The sequence below is a fragment of the Cynocephalus volans genome, chromosome 2 (assembly GCF_027409185.1).
Source record: "Cynocephalus volans isolate mCynVol1 chromosome 2, mCynVol1.pri, whole genome shotgun sequence".
Taxonomy (NCBI): Eukaryota; Metazoa; Chordata; class Mammalia; order Dermoptera; family Cynocephalidae; genus Cynocephalus; species Cynocephalus volans.
In genome coordinates, this window is record NC_084461.1 from 208,591,268 (window position 1) to 208,612,832 (window position 21,565).

Sequence of the window (21,565 nt, forward strand, 5' to 3'; positions counted from 1 at the left end):
GCCGCGTTGCCACCATCACCACTCCCAGTTCGCAGGTATCCTCCAGCTCCTGCCGTTCGCGGGGCACTGAGCCTGCCTGTTTACATCTGATTGTATTCCTCACACGACCTGCGAGAGAGAGTTCTGCTGCTATCTCCATTTCACAGATAGGAAACTGAGGTTCAGAGAGGTTCTCACTTGCTTTAGGTGACCGGGGCTTGAATCTAATCACCTGGCTCCGGGGGGGTCTGGGGGCTCTGCCACTCTCACCTCCCCAGGGTCCCCGCAGCAAGGGGGGGTGGGGATTGAGGTGAGGGTTGCAGTGTTTCCAAAGGCAGGAAGGACCCCCTGTGTAAAACGGGGTTTACCTCCCCCTGCAGGGCCCCCACGTGGTTGCTCTTTCTCACTTCTTCGTGCCATGGCCACAGCTCTCGGCCTGGGGAGGGGGGAGTTGTAAGTTTATCTCCCCTCCTATCCTGGTACCTATTTTTTCCACCCTACCTGGGATCATGGAGAAAAGATTAGCACAGTTTGCATTTCCCTGCCAGGTTAAGAGCACCAACCTCGTTTCTGCCGTGACACGGGGCACACATGGGACCCTACCCTTGGCCAGCTCCACTTAACTGTGTGATGTGGGAGAATCCAGCAGGGATGCTGACTCGTAGGGCTAGCGTGGGGGAGGGGGTGTCCTGAGATGGGCCCTTGGCCAGTGACCCTGGCTCATGCTTGGTTCTAAGCCTTTCCTGCTCTGGATGCACCTGGAGATGACCAATTCCTCAGCTGGCTGCATTCCCCAAGGCCACTGAAAGAGCCAAGCTGCCCACGACGCTGCTAATGGGAGGTGGGGGGAACCAGACACTTATGTCTTATCCACCCATGTTGGGAGTCCAGTGCTAAATGCCCTGGGTTAAGTATTCACCAATGGTACCACCACTGGGTCCACCTGTGCCCTGGCAGTCACAGCAAATCAATGCCCACAACCTTTCAGAGCCAGGCAGCCACTACCAATCAATTGGAGTTGGCACTTAAGGTAAAAGCCATTTATTTGGCTTGCTGGTGTAGGGATGTTGCTTGCAGCTCTGGGAGGGCAGAATGAAGCATCTCTCCCTGGAATACAGGGACGCCCATGAACTTCTCATCCTGTGGGACAGCATTACTGGTGATATACTGGCTGAGATGCTGTGTGGCTGGGGGCTCTATTTCCTCCATTTAGAAATAGATTTAATAAGTCCTGCCCCCATGCATCTCTTTAAGGGCATGGCACCCTGGCACTCCTGGAGCCTCTCTTCTCGCAACACCACCCCCTCCCCATACTTGCTGATGGTGGCAAGGAGGGCTAGACAGACCTCTGCTAAAAGAGCATAAAAGAGCAAATGGCAGAATCATCCACCAGAACCAGCCCACTTGAGGACTCCCTCCCCCCTCATCCCTACCCCTACTCCCCACAGGGTTCTGGGCCCTGTCTGCCCTCAAGCTGGATCACTAGCTACATACAAAGGATCAGGGTAGGCAGCACCAGTTCTGACAGGACTCAGGGCACTGACCAGCAGTTGGCCCACCATGCTGCAGCCAGGGGTCAGAAACAGAGAGCAGGGGAGACCACAAGGGCCAGTAGCCTCCCTCTCTCCCATCCTCCACACCCAGCTGCTGGCCAGCTTTGTAGGGGCAGCCCTGGGGCACAGAGGAAAAGCCAAAGGGGAGAAAAACTTTCAACTAGATATCAGGAAGAACTTTCCAACAGTCACAGATGTTCAGAAACCAAGAGTGGCCACAGAGGTAGTGAGCTCCCTGTCTGAGGATGTGTGCAATTAGAGACAGGATGGCAGTGATTCCCCTGCAGTCCTAGACCCATCTCATCTGCTCTTGCCAGCTCCCCTGCACCATATGTCATCCAGACTGGAGTGAGTCACTGGAGAGAGAGAACATCAGAGTATCTGATCTGGCTCTGTCTAGCTGGGGAGAGCATGGCTGGGGGTGGGGCTGGCCCAGTGCCACATGCTGTCTGTAACAGAGCCGGACTTGAACCACCATCTGATACATTACTGTATTCCTCTTTGTGGGCAATAGGAAAGCTTGGACAATCCTTGTCCCACTCTGAGGTTCATGGCCTGGTGCTTTGTAGACCATTCTATAGCTGCTGCCCCAGAACCCAGGGCACAGTCACCCCTCGACCAAGTCCCAAGTCCCACATGGCAAACACCACTGTCTCTTGTTCTTCTGGACCACATGGTCTGGCTGCTCAAAGGAAAATCACTGGCACCGGCCCAGCACGATTATGCTCCTAGGTGGCGGGAAGGAGAACTACATGTCTAGCTGAGTCTACCACCTGGGCATCTGGAGTCCTCAGTTTCCTAGCCTGTTGGCTAGGAAAGGTTGAATTCCAGGAGGAACATAGATGAGACAGTGAAAGAGTGGGGCAGAATGGGCTGGTGGGCAGGATCGATTAGACTAGCCTTTGCTGATTACCAGCCAAGCCCTACCTCTCTCCAAGCCTCCAAGCCTGTTTTCCATAGGGCATCTGCACTTTGGATCAGGATCAGGGCACCTGGGTCTTCCATGCAGGGCTGTGGAAATAATCCAGCCACTGCCACTTGCCAAGTTTTTTGACTTCAACCAAATGACATAACTGCTGTAAGTCTCAGTGTTTACATCTGTAAAGTGGGGTGGATGAGAACTATGGACCCAGACACTGATTTTAGAGCATCCAGCAGATTATCATTATCCTTATCAATATCCTCAGTTCTCTTGTCATAGTTTTCTTTTTTTTTTCGTGACCGGCGCTCAGCCAGGGAGTGCACCGGTCATTCTTATATAGGATCCGAACCCGCGGCGGGAGCATCGCCGCGCTGCTAGCGCAGCACGCTACCGAGTGCGCCACGGGCTCAGCCCTTGTCATAGTTTTCTGAGTGCTCACTTTGGAGCAGGCCTTGGGCCTCTGGGCCTTTGACTCCACCTCCCTGGCACTCAGGCTCCAGGCACAGCCCAGAGGCCAGTGGGGGCAGGAAACCCAGTGAATGCTTCTGACCTGATGGGAGAGCTCCAGTCAGTGCCCACCTACTCATCCAGCGCAGCTCAAACTGGGCCAGCCCTTCATCCGTGGGGCCTGGACCTGAAGAACAACCCCAATGTGGGCACAAAGGCTAAAGTGGCAGGGGTAGGGCTGGAGTGCCTGGTCCAGGGTCTGGGGTCCATCCTAGGAGTGGCAGGGACATCAGGGGGGAGAGGGCCAGAGAGGCAGAGGCTGGACCGAGCTGGGGGCCATAGAGTGATGGGAGGGATGTCCAGGAGGTAGGATGGCCAGGTCCAGAGGTCGCGTTGGGTGGATAGGGATGGGGAGACCAGGACCCAGCCTGAGGAGGACGGGTTTGGAAGTGAACATCCCTGTAGAGCTTCCAGGGAGGGCTGCAGGTGGGCAGGTGGCGTGGTATCCTCGAGGGCATGGGCTCAGAGCGGCGTGACCTCCCGAAGGTGGCCCCGCAGGCGGGGGAAGCAAGGAGGCCAAGGGCGTCCAGAGGCGCCCAGACGTCTGCGAAGCTCTGAGGCTTGGCGCAGCCCCGGGGGCGGGGAGCAGGGAGGGCTGCAGCCCCCGAGCGACAGCTCGCCCAGCCAACGGGGACCCGGATTGCAGAGCGCCGTACCGCCCCTCGCCGCGCGGCCCAATAGCGAGCGCGCCGGAGGTGGGAGGGGCGGGGCCTGGGCTGACGGCTGCGGTGAGCGGCCGCGGCACCCGGAAGTCGGCGGTGGCGGAGGCGGTGAGTGAGCGGCCGGCGGCCCAGGCCGGGGGACTCAGCTCCTGGCGGGGTTGGCCCGGGCTTGTGGGCACCGGGCTCCGTGGACGCGTACGGGATCGGGATGCTCGAGGGCGGGGCAGGCCGCACTTTCCCTTCCTGCCTCAGTTTCCCCTTTCTGAGGCTTAGAATGGAAATCAAAAGGCCGGGCTCGGGACTCTGTCGGGTCCAGGGAGACCAGACCTACCCCGGCCATCGAAAGCGCCCCACGCGTTACTGGAAAGCGTTTGCTATGATCCCCGCTGGGACGTCTTGTGGGGGACACTGGCAAGCAGGGCCGGACTCGCTGCCGTGCAGCGAGGGTGAGACTGGCAGGGCTGGAAGCTGCACGGTCATTGCAGGGTGGGTGCCTCGGCCAGCATCAGGGACAGCTCTGGAGCCGAGTCATGCTGCCCCTTCCCTGCGGCCTGCTGTGGGGTGACAGCCGATGTTGGTCTGAGTAGGAAGTAAGTGCTGGGTCATCCTTTCACCTGAATTCGGTCTTCCTTGGATGGCTTGGGTAGTCAGACCTCCACCCCCGCTCCCACCCCAAGGGCATCCGGGGTGGAGGCTGGGCAGGACTGCACTCAAGTCAGACCTGGCCTCACTGCTGGGCTTTGCAGCAGCCTGGGCTTTGCCCTATTTTCCTCTTGGGGAGTGGGAAGGAAGGGCCCATTGCTGAGACCCCCTTCCCTGTCTCTAGCACCTCTCCTGTGCTTACTGGCTTCTTGCTGGGCTACAGCTTTAGTATGAACCTTCTGCCCTTGGACAAGTCCCTGAGCCTCAGACCCCCTTTCTCTGGCTGAAAGGTCACATGCTCAGTATTGGCCAGGCCTGTCCTGTGGTTGGGCGTGCTGACCACTGTTTTGCTGCCACTCTTTGGGCTCAGAGCCCTCTTCCCTGAGGTGGATGTGAGGGCTATAAGGGGCAGCTAGGTAGCACTTTGGAAGGCTTTCTCACACTTGCTTGTTAATCCTCTGGGCAGTCTTTTGGGGTGAGTGTTCATTGGCCCAACCCTGTTCACAGCAAAGAAAACTCAGGCTGAGGAGGCAGATGGTGTTCCCAAGGTTGTTCAGAGCCAGGGCCAGCTTCCAGTGCCTCTATTCCTTCTGGGGCCCTCTCCCAGGAGCCTTCCTAAATCAGACGACCTGTTGGGTGGAGTGGGGGCAGCTGGTGAGGGTGACCATGTTGGCCGGTGGATACAGCAGAGCTTCTGCCCCTCCCCCCAGGATCCCAGAGCTCTGGCAGAGCTAGATAGAGTACCCTGGTGCTCCCATCCCCTAGGGCCCCTACAGCATGGATCCCCAGTCCCACAGCTTTATGTTACTTGCATGTCCTCGGACTGCAGGCCCCTCAGACTGAGCCCCTGCCTGCTTCAATGTGTGCTGAAGGTAGCCCCTCCCTGAACCAGGTGACCAGCCATCAGCTCTGCATAGGCTGCCAGCCTCTTGTGCTTCCTTGGGATCCTCACTTGTGAGCTGTCATTCTGATCACATTTCATGATGGGTATAATCATGTGCAGTGTCGTGGGGACTCATTCCTGTGTCCGGTTTCCGCACCAGACGGTGAGCTCTGAGGGCGCTTGGTGCCTGCTCAAGGGCGCTGCTTCTGAGACATCTGTGGAGAGATGAGGGACCTCTTGGGGACCCCAGAGTGGAGAGAAATGGCCCAAGACAGGGAGGCCTGGAAGGCTTCTAGAAGAGGGGCCATGCTTGTCATGTGTTGAGAAATCGACCACAGGGTTTGATGATGAGTTCTGTGAAAACAAGATCACTCCAGAAGGACTGAGCTGCCTCAAGCTTTTTTTTTTTCTTTTTCTCTGAACTTTCTTCTTAGACTGCAAAAATAATATATTCATGCTTAAAAATAAAAAAGGCCAGCCTTTATCTTCTGGAGGCTGCTCCCCTGGTGCACCTGCTGATATTCAGGAGTGCCTGCTTTCACCCTCTTTGGAAGGGTTAGAGGGAATGCCCCCTTTTTCATTTTTGTTAACAGCTTGGGCTGTTGAGGTGACTGAGAGGCTGGGCCGGTCCTTGGCTTGTGGGGAAGCTGAATGTTCCTGCCAGAAGGGGCCTTAGGTGCAGGGGCTGCCCTGTGTCCAGTGCTTCTTTTCATGCTCACAGTGCCCCTTGTTTGAGCTGATCCTTTGAACTGTGAAGGGACAATGAAACTCTGGTGTGAGGCTGAATTAATGCCCCCAAAACATTGCAAAAATCTAAGGAGAAAGTATCACTGTAGGACATTTGTCATGGTAAAATGCCTTTTAATAGCCCAAATGACAAAGCTTACATTGCTCAGCTGTTGCCATTAGCACGGGAGGAGAGCCGGGCATTGCAGTAGACTGGCTGCTCAGAGGACTTCCAGACGCCAGGGCTTTCTCAGCCAAGGCCCCAGGAACAGCGACAGTGTGTTCCCATGTGTGTTTACCTCCTCTGCTGACAGCTGCTGGGAACTCATGTCATGCGTCTGTGTCTGTCCTGTCCTGTGAAAAGAGCAGCTTATGCTTTGAGCTCCACCCCCAGAGGCTGCCACAGCTGACAGCGACAGCATGTGGCTGCATGGGATGGGCACTGGGCTCCCGGCTGCTCAGCCTGCAGCTTGAGCCCTCCAGAAGCCCGTGGGAACTGTCTTCTGCAGGCCTCTCTGGGCCAGACAGACAGGCTGGCCAGACTTAAAAGCGTATTCCCCAAATGTATAAAGTGTTTGGTGTGATTAAACAGAGCAGCAGAGTGTTGGGCTCAGTTAACCTCTGCCCAGAACCTTCACTCCTGCAGCTCTGGTAAGAGGCCGACTTGCAGGAACCAGGAATTCCACTTTCCCAAGTGTCTACATCCCTTTGGCCCTATGTCTTGGTAAAAATACCTCACCATTCCCTTGTGGGCGTCCCTGCCTCTGTCATCGCTGCATTCTGATTCGGCACATCTCCCTTCTGCCCAGATGCCCTGTTCATCTTTTCAGATGACAAAAGGTGGTGCTTCCTCCAAGAGCACGGGCCCATCACCTCGCCATCCCAAGGGTCACAAGGTGTGGTGTTTCTCTCTGCTTAGGTGGGTGGCGTTGTGCAACACGTAAGACCGCACAACTGTGGTCCATCCTAAGCCAAGGTGTTTTGCACCAGGGCTGACCTGTCCTCATCCAGTCTCCTGTGAACAGGCAACTCGCTCAGGCTCTTCCTGCCTTTCCTCCCCTCACCTGCCCTGCCTGTAGAAGCATCAGGAAACCAGCAGGGGATGGAGGGTGGAGTCTGTACACTTCTTCTGATGGCAGCTTTTGGGGATGGATAATAAATCTCCCCTGCCATAAAACATGCCTGCTGAGAGTGCACACATTTCTAGTGTCTAGCTCGATGGATCGTACAAAGTGAGCCCAGCCATGCAACAGCATCCACCTCAGGCGTGGAAAGCAACCTGCAACACCCAGATGACTCCCTCATGTCCCTCAGCTGTCGCCTAGACTGGCCCTGCCTTGGCTTCTGTCCCTGTGGATGGTTTTGCTTATCTCTGGCCTCTGTATGAAGGACCGAGCCTGTGCTTTTTCCCAGCTGGGACCTCCCTGTGGCCTTAGGAGCTGCGGCTTATTCCCATTTGCTGCCACCTGCTGCTCCTGTGTGTGCACACACAATGGAAGGGCATGGGCTGGCTTCCGGTTCTGGGCTACAGACTTCCTTTCTGTGTCATTTCATCAACTCTGGCACCCACTTAGCACCTGGCATGGTGAGCAGGGGTTGGGGCATGACATGATCTAGCCATGGTTTTAGAAGCTTTTGTGAATGGCCAAGAGGGAGATGTACCCTCTAGACACCAGAGTGTGCACTGAAGCTCAGGTAACTACGGCAGCATCAGAGGCCCAGTGATATGTGCGAGGTCCTAAGGGGTCATTGTGACCAGAAGCCCGGGGTATGGCCAAGGTGAGGCAGATCGGACAGCCTGGTAGACCACCTGGGACAATTGGCTGTGTATTTGGGAAGCGTGGGTGGTTCTACCACACCATCCATGCAGTCAGATGACAGGCAGACCCAAGACCTAAGCCAACATGGAAGTGTACAAGGAACACGAGGAAAAGGGATTCTCACTTTGGAACAGGGAGGGCCTTCTTCAGCCAGACAGGACATGTGAACGCCGTGTAGTGAGGATGGGAAAACGCACTGTAAGATGAGACTGTTTCTTCTTGGCAGCTCCACAGCTAAGCTGAAAGGCAGGGGACAGACTAGCAGAAAACAGTTTGGTCCTGGGACAGGCACGCAGATGCCTACGTCATGCCAACTACGCTACAGGTCAGTGAAACAAAGGCCCAGGGTCACGACCAAATTGGTGATTTGTGGGCAAGGGCATACAGGTGGCCAGCTGTCATAAGATGCTCTGCTACTGGGGGATGTCAGTGAAACCATGGTGAGAGCATTTCCTGCCACCACATGCCACCCCTGAGGTGGATGAGCGGTGTCAAGTTCTGGGGGAGCTGGCCAGTTTTGCTCAACTAAAAGCGTTGCCCTCTGATGGAAGGATTGCACCTCTGGGTCTGTCCTAGGAAGGCCCTGGGCCCATTTACAGAGCATGTGCTCAGGGCAGACTTATGATAGGACCAAAACGCCAATCAGAGCTGAGGGGCGGAGTGAAGGGAGTTCTGGGCAGTGGTGACCAGAAGAGGACGTCACCCCAGCATGGATGACTTGCATGGCCAGTTTAGGGAAGACGGGCAGCAGGATCCTGATATGTTAACCCTGAAGCATACAACCTGCATGTGTGTGCGGAAGTTTGCTGGGAAAGCACTGGCAGCACACACAGCCCACTGGATGCTGGATGCAGCTTTTGCCTGATGTGTGTTAGAAATATTCCTGACCAGAGCATGTTCATGGATGGTTTGGGCAAGGGGAGCAACAACCACAGGCCTTGCTGGCCCCCCAGGAGCTGCTGATCATAGCAACGTGGAGCATTGGCCTGGGGTGAGGAGAGGCCAAATGGAGTGGGTGGACAAGCAGGCAGTGTGCAAGAGGGGATGGGGTGGACTGGGAGGAAGAGTAGGGTACAGGCTCTTTGTGCAAACACTGGAGGAGGTGGTGCTGGTTGGTGTGGGGTGGGTGGCTGGCAGGGGGCACAATGCCCATTAGTCCCCCAGGAAGGTGACACTGGCAGCAGATGGGGTCTGGAGCACTCAGAAAGATGGCCTGTGGTCCTGATGCCTTCCCTGTCCCCTGCCAGATCTTCCACCATCTGAGCTGGTGGTGACAGTGAGGCCCTGTCAGCATGGCCTTCGAGCCCCCTTGCCTTCTCCCCCCGTGGGCCCAGTGAGGTCCCCAGCCCACACTCCATCCCACCCACCTGCCTTTGCAGTGGGCACTGAAAGCCAGGAAAGCAAATTCTTGTTGCTTGTTGCTGGTCAGTGGGCCGTGCACCTGTCCATCAGAGTGCCAGGCCTCGTCTCCATGGCTGTTGCTTGAGTCACTGCCACTGTCGCTGCATGCTCTTGGCATGTGGCTTGGGCCATCTTTGGCCAGGCTTTTCTGTCTGTCTGTGGTGTTTTCTCATCACGCATTTTTATTTTATTTTTTTATTTTTATTTATTTATTTTTTTAAAAGGTGACCGGTAAGGGGATCTTAACCCTTGACTTGGTGTTGTCAGCACCACGCTCACCCAGTGAGCTAACCAGACATCCCTATATGGGATCCGAACCCGTGGCCTTGGTGTTCTCAGCACCACACTCTTCCGAGTGAGCCACGGGCCGGCCCCTCGTCATGCATTTTTAGATGCCACACAGAGCGAGAGTTAGGGCTTGGGGAGCCTCGCCCTTGAAGAGGGGGTTTAGCCCCTTTCCACTCAGGCCTTAGGAACAAAAGGCTCTGTTGATTCCTCTGAGAAATCTGGGAAGGAGGAAGGAGCCTCAGGCTGGAGGGAGGTTTCCCGAGGGGTCGATTTCAGAGGCAGTCAGTGGGCAAAGATGACGGTGCATGCCGGGAAAGTTCTTGAAAGCATTATCAGCAGATGGGCCGGCATGCCTGGAAAGCTTCCGTCTTCCCCAGCACTAAGAATAACTTGTGTCAAATCCAGGATGCTTTCTGCCTGTTTCGCAGAATTACCAGTTTGTTAGGCCAGGGGAACACCAGTTGTGATTCTGGGACGATTTCCACTGGCATTCTTAGAGGACTGGAAGCCCTTTTGCCTGCAGTGTGGAGAGGGTTCTTTCTATCCACACCTTGCAGATCTTTCTGGCCTTGGCTCAGGTGTGCTGAGGTACTCAGGTATGAGGCAAGCACGTGGGCTTCCTTCTTGGGAGTGGCCTGTGCTGTGTCCCTATAGGGGCTGGTGGCATTCTCATAGAGTGAGCTTGTGATGACCGTCCCCCCTCACCTCCCTGGTGGGTTCGCAAAGAGGCCGCGCACGTGTCCTGGGTATTTGTTCTGAAGGAAGGCAGAGTAGCTGGCCAAGTACCTGCTCACCTGAGCCAGCCCTGAGACCAGATTTTGGTGGTGGTGGGTGGCCCTGTGGCCAAGGGCTGCCCTCAGAGAGCTGGGGCACCCTACTGGGGGGTGGTGAGTGTTGACTGCTGCAGGACACTGAGGCCTTCCTCTGTTATTATATCTGCGGAAGAGGAGCTCGACTTTCCTCAGACATGGACAGAGCCACATGACACATTGCCCATCCATCCATTGCACGTTTGCCGGGTCCCTGTGTGCTCTGGGAGGAGGGTGGTGCAGGCGGGCAGCTCTGTGTGGACCAGGGTGCAAGTGCCCCCCACACAACCATGCATCTCCCCTAGTATGTGTGCCAGGACTCTTGTAAAGGGGGATTCCCATGGAGGTAATTGCTTCAAAGAAAAAGGATGTAGCTTATAAAGCCCAGTCACAGAAAGTCCTGCCCAGTTTTCCATAGTGGGTCCTGGGGTGACCCCCACTTCTCATAAATTGACACACCAGGTGGCCCCACCAGGCACCTGAGCAGGGCAACTCCACAGGGCAGCTGTGATTTGGCTCACATGTGGCCTGGTCAGGCAACTCACGGCCAGAAATAAGTTCCAGCAACAGAGCATCGTTCTGGCCCTGTGGGGACTTCAATGGTGAAGTCTCGCTGGAAGAGAGGCAGGTGTAACTGGACACAGCACGCTGGGCTGGAAGGGCAGCCTGCGTGGTGTGGAGCCTGCCAATGGGCCCTTAGGTGCAGTCCCTCATGGGGAGTGTGGTGAAGTCAGTGGCTCATGAGACAGGGATGCAGGAGGGGCTGCACTGTTGTCTTGCCTCAGCTTGGTGTGCTCATGTCTTTGCTCACCCCCTGCATGGATGCTGTGACAATATTGTTGAGTCCACAAGACCACCCTCAGGTTGAGTGATTTGCTAGAGGACTCACAGAACTCAGAAAGGCCATTGTGTGACAACACGCATGGTGTATCACCAACAAGTGGAGCTCACCCAAGCCTGGGTATCCAGGGTTTTTTATTGGGGGTCAGTCATATAGGCATGGCTGACCACTTGCCTGCATGGCTGACCTTAGCCTCCAGCCCCTCCAGAGATTGAGGTGATACCGTGTGGCCCAAGAGCCTCACCAGAAGTTACATTGTTACCATAAACTATCTGGCATTGCCCAAGGCCCCAGGTGAACAAGAACACTTGTACCAAGCAGGATATTCCAAGGGCTTAGAGGTTCCCTCCCAGGACCTCGCAGGGTATAGATAGCCTGGACCTGCTGAGCTGGCCCTGCCCTGCACACACAGTCACCCTTGATTGACCAGACTGTAGGTGGGAGGACTTAGCTGAAGGATACACTCAGGTTGGTGGAGACCACCCCAGGATACTGTGCTTCCTCTGCTGTTGCTAGGCAGGCCGAGGACACAGCAGGAACCCCTAGTCCAATGACCAGTGAGTGGGCAGGCAGGCATGAAGTGTGGCTGCACCGGTCTCAACTATGCCTTCAGGCATCTGCCCAGCCTGAATCACAGTCCCTGAGCTGGGGACCCTTGACGTGGTCTTGGGCACTTTTGGAGAGAACATGCTTCCAGGGCTGCAGCTTTCCTGTTTGCAGCAGGACTTCATGCTGGTCCCTGTTCATTTCCAGAAAAGTCCAGGTAATTTTCAAAAGAGCCGTAATTTGGCCAAGCTCACAACAGTCAGCTTTTTAACATAATATCTTGGTTGTGACAAAGATCACCTGGCCATCACATGCAGCAATGTGGAATCCGTGTGAGTCGTGAAACATGGTATCACAAGGAAGCCACAGGGAGGAGGCTCTGTGGCACGGAGCTTGAGAGACCGCTGAAGCCAGCCTCCTCGTCGATGGGACCCAGCCTCCTGGTTTTCTTGACAGAACAGCCCAAGCCACAGAAAGAATCCCTTTAGGGCTCACTGTGAGCATGAAGTGACGTGCTTCCCCAAGCAGTGGCAAGAAAGATGCTTCTCTTTTCCTGACTGCTGCCCATACTGCCTCCCTCCTCAGCTCCAGCCACGTATCTGGCCTCTCCCATCCCTGTCAGCATGGCCGAGGCCCAGCTGTACCCCCATGGCATGGCAGTTGCCTACAAGACAGTGCCCTCAGTGGGACCACATGTGGGCGCAATGACCACCCTGGCCAGGAGGAAGCCAGCTGCCTATCAACTGGCTTTCGCAGGGGCTTCTCATGCCCTGGGGAGGGTCAGTGGGCCCTGCCACAGGGAGAACAGAGAGGCAGCAGGGCCGCTGTGGGAGGTGTGCTGGTTTCTGGTGTCTCCGTGATGTGGCCAGGCAGAGTGGCTTGTGGATGTACCAGGGCCGTGCAGATGAGCGGATCCCATGCTAGGGCATCCTGGCCCTCTGGGGGCTGTGTGGGAGTGGGTACAGGTCCAAAAGGCCCACTTGACCCCAGCATCCCATGTGTACCTGCTCTGGGTAGCTGGCTTACAACTTCTTCACCCGAGTTCAACCATCAGGCTCCCTACCATGAGTCCCCTCAGGATCACCTTGCCGTGTTCCCACTGTGTGACCTCGGACATGCTACCTGAGCTCTCAGTGAGATGGTATCACATCTGGGAAGTATGCGGCCCAGGGAAGCAGGTCTTCAGCTGTCCCCTCCCCTGCTCTGTAGCACCCTGGCCGTCCTCCTCCAGTTCAAGGTCTGACCCACCCATGGAGCCAGGTTCTATGACCCCTACCCCATTTGATTGGGGGTCTTCCTCCCTGGTGATCTGGGTTCCCCAGCTGCCATCCTGGTAGCCATGAGGCCAGGTGAGGGCATGGGAAGGGGATTGAGCTTTATGCCTGGAGAGAACAGTCCCCTGACTGCCTATCTGCTGTCTCAATCCTGGCAGTGTGTGCAGATCTCTCTTGTGGCCTCCTTGGCATGGGGCATGGGATGCGGCTTCCTGCAGATTCTCAGATGCCACTAGGCCTGTGGGCAAGGCTCCTGGCTGGACCCCTTGCCCTCCTGCCTGCCTCTTCCTCCAGCTGCTCTTGCTGTGGTCTAGCTCTGGCCACCTGGGCCTTGGGGCAGCCCCAGAACTCTCAATGGCCCTGACCACTCTGTGGCCTTCTTGGGCTGCCGAGGACATGTGGAGACTCCACCAGGGTATCGTCTGTGTGCTGAGCCCAGGGTGGGGGGTGGGAATAGGCAGGGCCAGGGCATCACTGGGAAAGCAGGCACGTTTCTCCCCAGGACACTATCCTGCATGTTTTACCAGCTCAGGCATCCTTTAGGTGAGCTCCTTGTTGCACACATTGATGCCCCCGAGGATGGGCCCAGCCTCACTCCTTGTGATAGGACCTGTTGAAGCCCCTTCCCACTCTTCCCTGAGTGACCAGGCAGGCAGGTGCACAGCAGCATGAGCAGGATGCCCTGACATTTGTCCTGGGGGGCAGTTCTGGTTGCCTGCATGCCTGCCTGGCCTGCAGCCAGCCTGCGGCGTGGTGACCAGAAGGACAGGGCTGTATCTTCAGAGTTCACTCCCAGAGCCCCGCAGGTCAACAGGAGTGGGATGAGCAGGGCGTCAGAGGACTTTGCCAGGCCCTGAAGAGGGTGTTGGAGCTCTGTGGTGGCCTGGGCGGAGGGCACCCTGGGCCCGTGGAGGCCTAGGTAAAGGAGGGGCTGTAGGTGGGGGAGGTGAAGCTGGGAAGGGGGGAGGGGTAGACCGCCATCCAGAGCTGGATGGAGGGGCTGGTGGGCAGCGAACCTGGCTTGAGTGGGGGGTGAGGGACTGGAGAGAAAGGCAGTTCCTGATGGTCCCCTGCCCAGGGGCTGGCTTTCCTCTGGTCCTTCCCTCCCAATGACCGCGTCTTCATCAAGGCCGCAGCCCTGGGCTCTGTGCCCACACCTCCAGCACCAAGCTGCCTGGAGACTTGTCGATGGCATTACCTCGGATCACGGAGCCCTCCCATCCACTGCTGCCTGGAGGGCTGGTCTACTACCCACCAGACCAGCTGGGACAGTGGGGTCCTGCAGCTGGATTTGGGGGTCTTTCTGTTGGGCCCGTATCTGTGTCCTCACCCAGTGGCTGGGCAGCAACCCAGGGAATGCCGAAGTTGGCCAAGGCAAGAGCAATGGCCACTACCTCTGACACCCCAGAGCGATGTGTTCCTGGTGGGCAGCCCTGGGCCCTGGGCCAGTGGGATTCCAGCAGAGACCCCTGGCTGGGCTTCTTCCAGCAACAGCAGCTGAGGGTTCTTACATATGGGAACCTTTGTCTTCTAAGTGGCACCTGCAGGTGGGACACCTGGGCCCCCTGAGGCCCAGCATGCTTCCCATTTCCCTGTGCTGTGTCTTGGATGATCCTGCTGACCCATCTTGGCAGCTGTGTCAATCTGCTCTTAAGGCCACTGTGAGCTTTAATTTGTAGTTACTGCAGCTTTCATTTCTAAAAGAACTTCCTAAAAGTTCTTTTTGGTGCTTTGGAAACCTTCTGGTTTAGTGTTTATCACTTCCTTTTCTCTGCAATTATTTTCAAGCATGGTTGGTTTATGATGTGTGTGTGGATCTTTTTCTGCTGGCTCTTGCTCTTGGTGCTTGTTTTGTTATGTGGTCCTTTCTCACTCTGTACTGCTCTTGTTCTCCGAAAAGTGATTTGTGAGACTTCTCCAAGGTCTAGGATGAAGACGTCTTTCTCCAGAGAGTACTTTGGTTTGCTGCCGCCCAGGGGCACTACCAGTGCAAGAGCCCCTTAAACCAAGGTCTTGAGGGTCCATGGTCCTGGCTCTGTTCCTGGGGTGGCCAGCCATGTCACAGCTTCTCATGGACTCTTCTCCCATTTTCATGCAATGTCCCCATAGCCCCTGGGGGTGGCTGTGGATATAGCTCACCTTTACCCCTGCAAGTGTTTCTCTTTGGGGTCCCAGTTGAACTTGAAGGAGGATCTCCTATTAGATTCCCCATCTTGGGGGGCCCTGGGCCTTGTCTTCTGTCTCCCTTGCCCTTGAGGTCACAGAGCCCAAGCCCCAGTTTGCCCAGATGGGCAAATGCTCTGGGGCACAAATGGCCACCACACTCTGTTGTCCTCTCTGGGTCCCACGTTCTCTGAGATATTGGCCAAATCCTGGGTTATCTTGTCAGCTCTTAGCTGCTTTTAAGATGTTTTCATATTGTTTCAAGCATTTCGAGTTATTTTTACCAAGAGAGTTGGTCCCAATAATCTACCGACCAGTACTGGGTTCGTGAGTTACCCCTGGGATGGTGGCACCCAGGGAGGTGACCCAGCCTGCTTCTGACCTCTGGCCTCTGAGGGGCACTGCCAGGACACACAGGGCGGGTACTCAGCCTGATTCCAACCTCTGGGCCTGCTCCTGCACAGGCCCTTCTGCATCGGCTCAGCGTCCTGCAAGGGGCACTGGTCAGCAGCCCATCTCACGTGGCTGGACATCTCCTAGCACACCGTGCTTCTGCAAATGGTGCTAATCACCATGGCTATACCTCACCTGCAAAGTCACTGGCTCCTTAGTAGGGCAAAGGGTTAGTCCCCTGTGGCCATCACTGATGCCCATGCCTGCAGGGGCCTAGCACAGAGCAGGAGCTGGGTAGGAGTGACAGGCAGGTTGGTGGAAGAACACAGGCTGGAGTGTCCTAAGCAAAGGCTGTGTCCCTGAGTCCAGGGCTGGGTGGGCCTGGGTCCCCCAGTGGTCCCAGTGTGTGGCCTGTGGGAGCCAACAGGGGAGCGTTCATGGAAGGCAGAGTGACTCCTTTGCACCCTGCTCCCTGACCAGACCAGTGAGCAGGGGTATATCATGGCATTGGCAATGAAAGGCCCCATGAGCTTGGCAGCTTCCGCAAGGCTCTGAGCCCAGGTGGTGTCCATGTTGCCTGCTGCAGGCTGTAGCCCCAGCCCCTGCAGCCCACCTGCCCTAGCTTTGATACAGGGTCACTGTGGTGGAAACATCCTTGTGCTGTGGTTCTTGAGACAGAGTCCGGAGAGGTTTCATTTCAGAGATCCAAGAACCAGAGCAATTGCACCAACATCAGAGGGGAGCTCTCACTGTCCGCAGGGCTGGAACCTCTCCCAAGTTGTGGTCTCTCTCGGAGGCTCCTGGCCTGGGGCAGTGAGCTGGAGCCCTCCCAGCCCGCACCTGTTGCTTATCTGCCTGCAGGAGGCTTTGGGGGGCTCTGAGTCCTTGGGCAGAGGGGCGGGAGTAGGATGTCCCATTTGAGACATAGAGTAGGATGGGCTGGGCCTGAGCATCTCACCCTGGCCTCCTGCCACAGCAAAGGCCTGACTCAAAGACCCACTACAGGTTTGCTGGGGAAGAGTCTAATCTTGCCCTAGTGGGACTGAGCGCTTAATATCTGGGGGCCAGGGCCACTGCATGGACTCCCAAGATAGGACATGGCCTTTCCTGACCCTTAGGGCACCTGTGCTATTGTACTTGGAGCTCAGTGGCCTCCTCCAGATGTAGACACACATGCTCACATACACACACATACAAATGCACACAGATACACATACACCAGTGCACATGTGCACACACAGATGCATGCACATGGACACACAAGGACACGTGTACACAGTCACACACACACCTTGGCAGACTCATACCTGTGAACCTACTCTGACACACCTTCATGCCTCCCCATCGTACCTTTTCCCCCTTCACATCCCTCCCCCATTCATTAGACTTTTCTTGGAGGAATCTTTTCCACTCCCTTCAGTTTCTGAACAGCTTCTTGTCCTGTGTCCCAGCTGTGGGTTGGGAGTGTCACACATGCGCATTTCAGGTATCTTCAGAGTCACCAGGGTTGGCAGCCTTGAGATCTCATTTTAGCTTTCAGCTGGGTTGTGGGAAATGACTCCTGGGCAGAGGATCCTGGGCCAGGGGTCCATGTGGGGAGGGGCTGTGCACCAAGTCTGCACTCACCTGGCGCCTGGGTATGTGTCCATGACCCTAGCACATGTCCCTGCCTGCTGATATGGGGTGCACAGGGCCCTGGGGGCATGTGTGCTGGGCGAGGGCCTGAAGGGCCTGCATCCCAGGTGAGTGGACACCATTCTCTGCCTGGAGGGTCTGGAGGCCCAGGCGAAGGCTGCCTACCTTGCTGGCTCATGGAATTGGCACAGTTGCAGGGGAGGGAATGTGCATGCTTGGGGAGGGTTTGCTGCCCACTGGCCCCAGCAGCATTTGTGGTTCCTGGTCTCTTGCTGCCACTGCTTCTTCCAGTACTCACTCACCCCCCATGGGGGTTCCACACCAACAAGCATCACGGTGTTGGTGAGGTGGTTCTCTTTAGGGCTGGTGTGTGGGTTTAGGAGGTCATTCTGTCCAGGGCCAGCAAGCCTTGTGGGTGGCAGAGAGACAGTCTGGCCAGTGCTGACTAGTGCAGGGGTTTAGGGAGATGTATGTGGTGAGTGTCGTGGTGTCCAGCACATGGTTCTCCCAGGTCCAGTAAGTGGAATGGGCATCACGGAGGTGGTTTCATTCCCGGCTGTTGCAGGTTCAGGGAGGCAGTTCTGTCACCTGCCATTCACTCAACTCATTTTCCTTTTCCTGCAGACCTCGTGACCCAGTGTGAGCAAAGCCACCCCTTGGCAACCCATGTGCATCATCTTCTTTAAGTTTGATCCTCGCCCTGTTTCCAAAAATGCGTACAGGTAACCCCCTCGCTCCACATCTGCCATGCTCCGCTGGATCTCAGATGCCTGGCCAGTCCTCACATCGCCCAGGGCGCTGCGTGCGGGAGGGGTGAGGGCAGGCTGGAGGGTGTGAGATCCAGGCCCCCTGCGTGGCTAAGTCCCAGCTGCGGGAAGCTGGGGGACACACTGCACATGCCCACCCTGCCCTGTTGGACAGTGGTCAATCAGTGTGGGGTGCTGGTGAGAATTCCTCTTGGTGGTGGGGACTCTGAGCTGATGTACAAAGAGGCAGAGACTCAGCTACTGAAGGTTGTGCAGGCAGGACAAAGGAGTGAGTGGGTCTAGGTGGGGATGCAGCTCTGTGGACTCTGAGGGGGGATTAGGGCAGTAAAATTGGGGTGATAGTGACAATGAGCAAGAGCCCAACTTGGGCTGGCTTGTCCAAGATGCCAATGAGAACTCTGGGTGGTGGCAGCAGTGTCCAAGAGTCAGTGGATCCTGAGCAGAGGTGTGAGGACTGGAGGAGGAGGGGAAAGGGGGGACTAGCCAGAGGTGGTGGGAGACTGAGGTCAGGGAGGGGTGAGCCAACATCCGGCCCTCTCTTACCCTCCCCTCCTCCTAGCCCTGGGCTCTGGACAGCCGCCCCTCCATTCCCCTGGCCACCGCAGCATTTATCGATTCAGAGAATGAGGCAGAGATTTAACCCACAACCAAAAAAGACATTTGAAACCACTCTCTAGTGCAATCGCCTGGGAAGTTTTCATCATTTAAAAATCTGCACTAGAAATAATTTGAACCATTTCAAGTAGATTCTCGGATTTGGGTCACCATGCAAAATTGCACAGACATCATGCTGCCTGACATTGTGGCTGAATTAACTTATTTCAGGCCAGAGAACAGGGAATGCAGAGTGTCTAGTGTTTTCCCTTCCTGTAGAGGGTGTGTGGCAGGGCCAGCCCAAGGTCCAGGAGGTGACCCTAAACAGCCCCCAACAAAGTGAGTTGAGTGAGTCAGGGTCCAGCCATCAGACAGTCCTGCAGGGAGTGTATAATATAAAGAAGGAACTATTTATTGGCTGTAACAGGAAGTGGAGTAGTGAGGGGCTGGCTAGTAAGACCTGAACAAAACTCTAAAGAACACAGGAAGAACAGATAGGAGGAGCAGCCACTACCCCTAGGACTGAGATGGGTGCCCAGGGCAGAGCCCATTCCTCCTCTCCCAGGCTGAGATCCAGACCTTGCTGGAGAGGACAAAGCTGTGGCCCCCTGGATGGCCGAGAAGTCCCTGAGGTGCCATGCTGGCAGAACTTGCTAAAAATCTGCCTTCTAGGGTGCTGACCACTGTCACAGGAGTGTGCTGGGGGAAGGTGCTGGCTGCTGGGTGCTGCTTCCTACTGTGCACTGCGGGAGACGAGCACTGGGGAAGCCAAGCACTGGGGAAGCTGCCACACTTGTTGCAGGAGCCTCCTGAGAAGTCATAGGGGAACCAGGAAAAGAAGCCCTTCCTCCTCCAGTGTCTCCCCAGCGCCCTCTACTGACAAAATGTAACATGGGACCAGCCACAAAGGTCAGATCCATTGTTGCAGAGATGGCAATGAAGGGTAAATTTGGAGCTGAGATGTGATAAATTGGTAACTGGTGCAGTCCACCCCTTTGGCTCCTCAGCTTTCATATGTGCCCTTCTACATGCATGTGAGCCCCCACGCATCAGCAAAAACACTGTTTCCACCTGACAAGGCAAGACGATGGTCCCTGAGTCTGTCAAGGGCTATATTAGTTACTCCCAGATTCAGCCACAGTCCCACTTCATATTCTGTTCCCTGAAGTTACCTCTGACCACCTGCATGTAAAGTAAAAATGGGGAGGAGGGAGAAGAAGAGAATGGTTAGCATACATAGCACGTGTGAATAGGCAGTAAAGAGCAACTGTGCAGAGCCATTCCAGAGCCACCAGCAACCTCATTCCTGGTGGTCACCAGGTAGTGGCTGGTCTCTGGCTTCCTTCCCCCACTGCTCTCAGCCAGAACCTCAGCTGCTTGCACATCCACACCTGGGGGTGGCCTGAAGGCTCTGGTTTTGGTTGTTGTCATTTTGCTCTAGCTATTCCTTGTGAATGCAGGCGTTAGTGCTTGACAGCCCACTCACCTAGTGAGCTCTGCACACCTGGTTGCCCTGGCAGAGGCTCTGCTTCCACCCAGTCCTGGCTGGCAGGGTCAGACCCAGTCCTTGCATTCTCCAGCTTGCCTCAAGGCTCCTTATCTCTCACCTGACCTTGGGTCAGTCTGGAACCCTGAGAATCACCCTTCACTCACTATTTCTCTCCTGCCTCTTCCTTGGCAACAATAGGACAATTGGGAAACAGGCAACAATAACCAGAGTTGAAAATAGCAATAGAAAGACAGGCTTTATCCCCAGGGTTTGCATGGTGACTGTCACAACTAGCTCTGGGTGAAGTGGGGAAACAGTCCTTTAGAGTCCGTTTCTGTGAAGCAGGACCAGCAAGAGGGCAGAGTCCTGGCCTGGGTTGTGTAAGTCACAGGGGGTCATGGGCTGAATTGTGTCTCCTTCAAATTTGTATGTTGAAGTCCTAACCCCCAGTACCCTCAGAATGTGACTGTATTCAGACGCAGAGCCTTTAAAGTGGTGATCGAGGTAAAATTAGGTCATATGGGGTGGATCCCGATCCAATATGATGGGTGTCTTTATAAGAGGAGATTAGGACACAGACACACACAGAGGAAAGCCAGTGTGAACACAGGTAGAAGACGGCCACCTACAAGCCGAGAAGACAGATGCTCAGGAGAAACCAACCTTACCCACACCTTGATCTTGGACTTCCAGCCTCCAGAACTGCGAGACAATAAATGTCTGTCGGCTAAGCTGCCTGGCCTGTGGTGCTGTATTATAGCAGCCCTGGGAAACTTGTATGCTGTGGGAGCCAGACAGCGCCATGTGCTTCTCAGTGCAGCCTTCACCAGCAGGCTCCCAAGGGGTCTTCTCTGCACCTGGATCTTCACATCTCTGGGGAAGAGGCGACTGCAGGCTCACAGAGCACTGCTCAGAGCTGCCTGCACCCCTGAGGGGCGAAGGGAAGAGGGCGAACATGGTCTCTCCTGCTTTTGCTCAGAACCTGTGTATCACTGCCAGGACCGTTCCAGACAGCTCAGTATTTCTCTGGAAGATTTTCCATAGCCCTAAACCCATGCTGCCTCTGGGCGACCATCTGGACATAGGTGTGTTTTCCCAGCCTCGTGAGAGGGGTGTGAGGGATTTCCTGTGGCTGCTTCTGTTTTAGCTCTGGGGGCGGCAGCTGGTGAGAACAGAGGCTGCAAGCTGGTGGCTTAGACATTTCTGTGGAGCTCCCAGCAGACACCTCAGTTGTAGCCTTGGGACACCCTGCACAGGAGATCCAGTTAAGCTGGGCCCAACCCCTGACCCATGGACTGAGATAACAGTGGGTGTTGCTGTAAGCCAGCATGTCTGTGGTAATTTGATAGCCATCCTAGAAAACCAAGACACCCCCAACAGGGTAATAGTCATGCTGTCATGTAACCCTCATCTTTTTCAAAATATCTCTTTACACTCATGTGCTGATGGCTCCTTGCTGGCTCCAGCCTGGAGTGGCTACTGGACAACCTGTGGCCCCTTGTGGTGGCTTCTGTGGGTCTGATGGCTGGGTCATGGGCCAGAGTACCTGCTACCTGCCACCAAAGCACCACCCAGATGGTGCACACACTCAGTCCTCCAGAAGGAGCTCAGATTTATGCTACCCAGATGGTGCACACACACAGCCCGAAGACAATGCACACATTCACCCCC

General features: G+C 55.7%; 1 protein-coding gene across 4 annotated transcripts in view; it reads left to right on the top strand.

The window, feature by feature from the left end:
* Window positions 1-3,679: 3,679 nt before the first annotated feature.
* Window positions 3,680-21,565, top strand: part of TANGO2 (transport and golgi organization 2 homolog) — a 30,297-nt gene continuing 12,411 nt past the window's right edge. For 2 of the 4 annotated variants that reach the window (XM_063086460.1, XM_063086462.1), the window contains exons 1-2: window positions 7,929-8,019; window positions 17,669-17,766. In XM_063086460.1, the coding sequence (XP_062942530.1) occupies window positions 17,711-17,766 (56 nt within the window). In that variant the 5' untranslated portion in view covers window positions 7,929-8,019; window positions 17,669-17,710. Of the gene's footprint in view, window positions 3,732-7,928; window positions 8,020-17,668; window positions 17,767-20,965; window positions 20,980-21,565 lie in introns of those variants that run through there. The other 2 variants (XM_063086461.1, XM_063086463.1) reach the window with 2 other exon arrangements.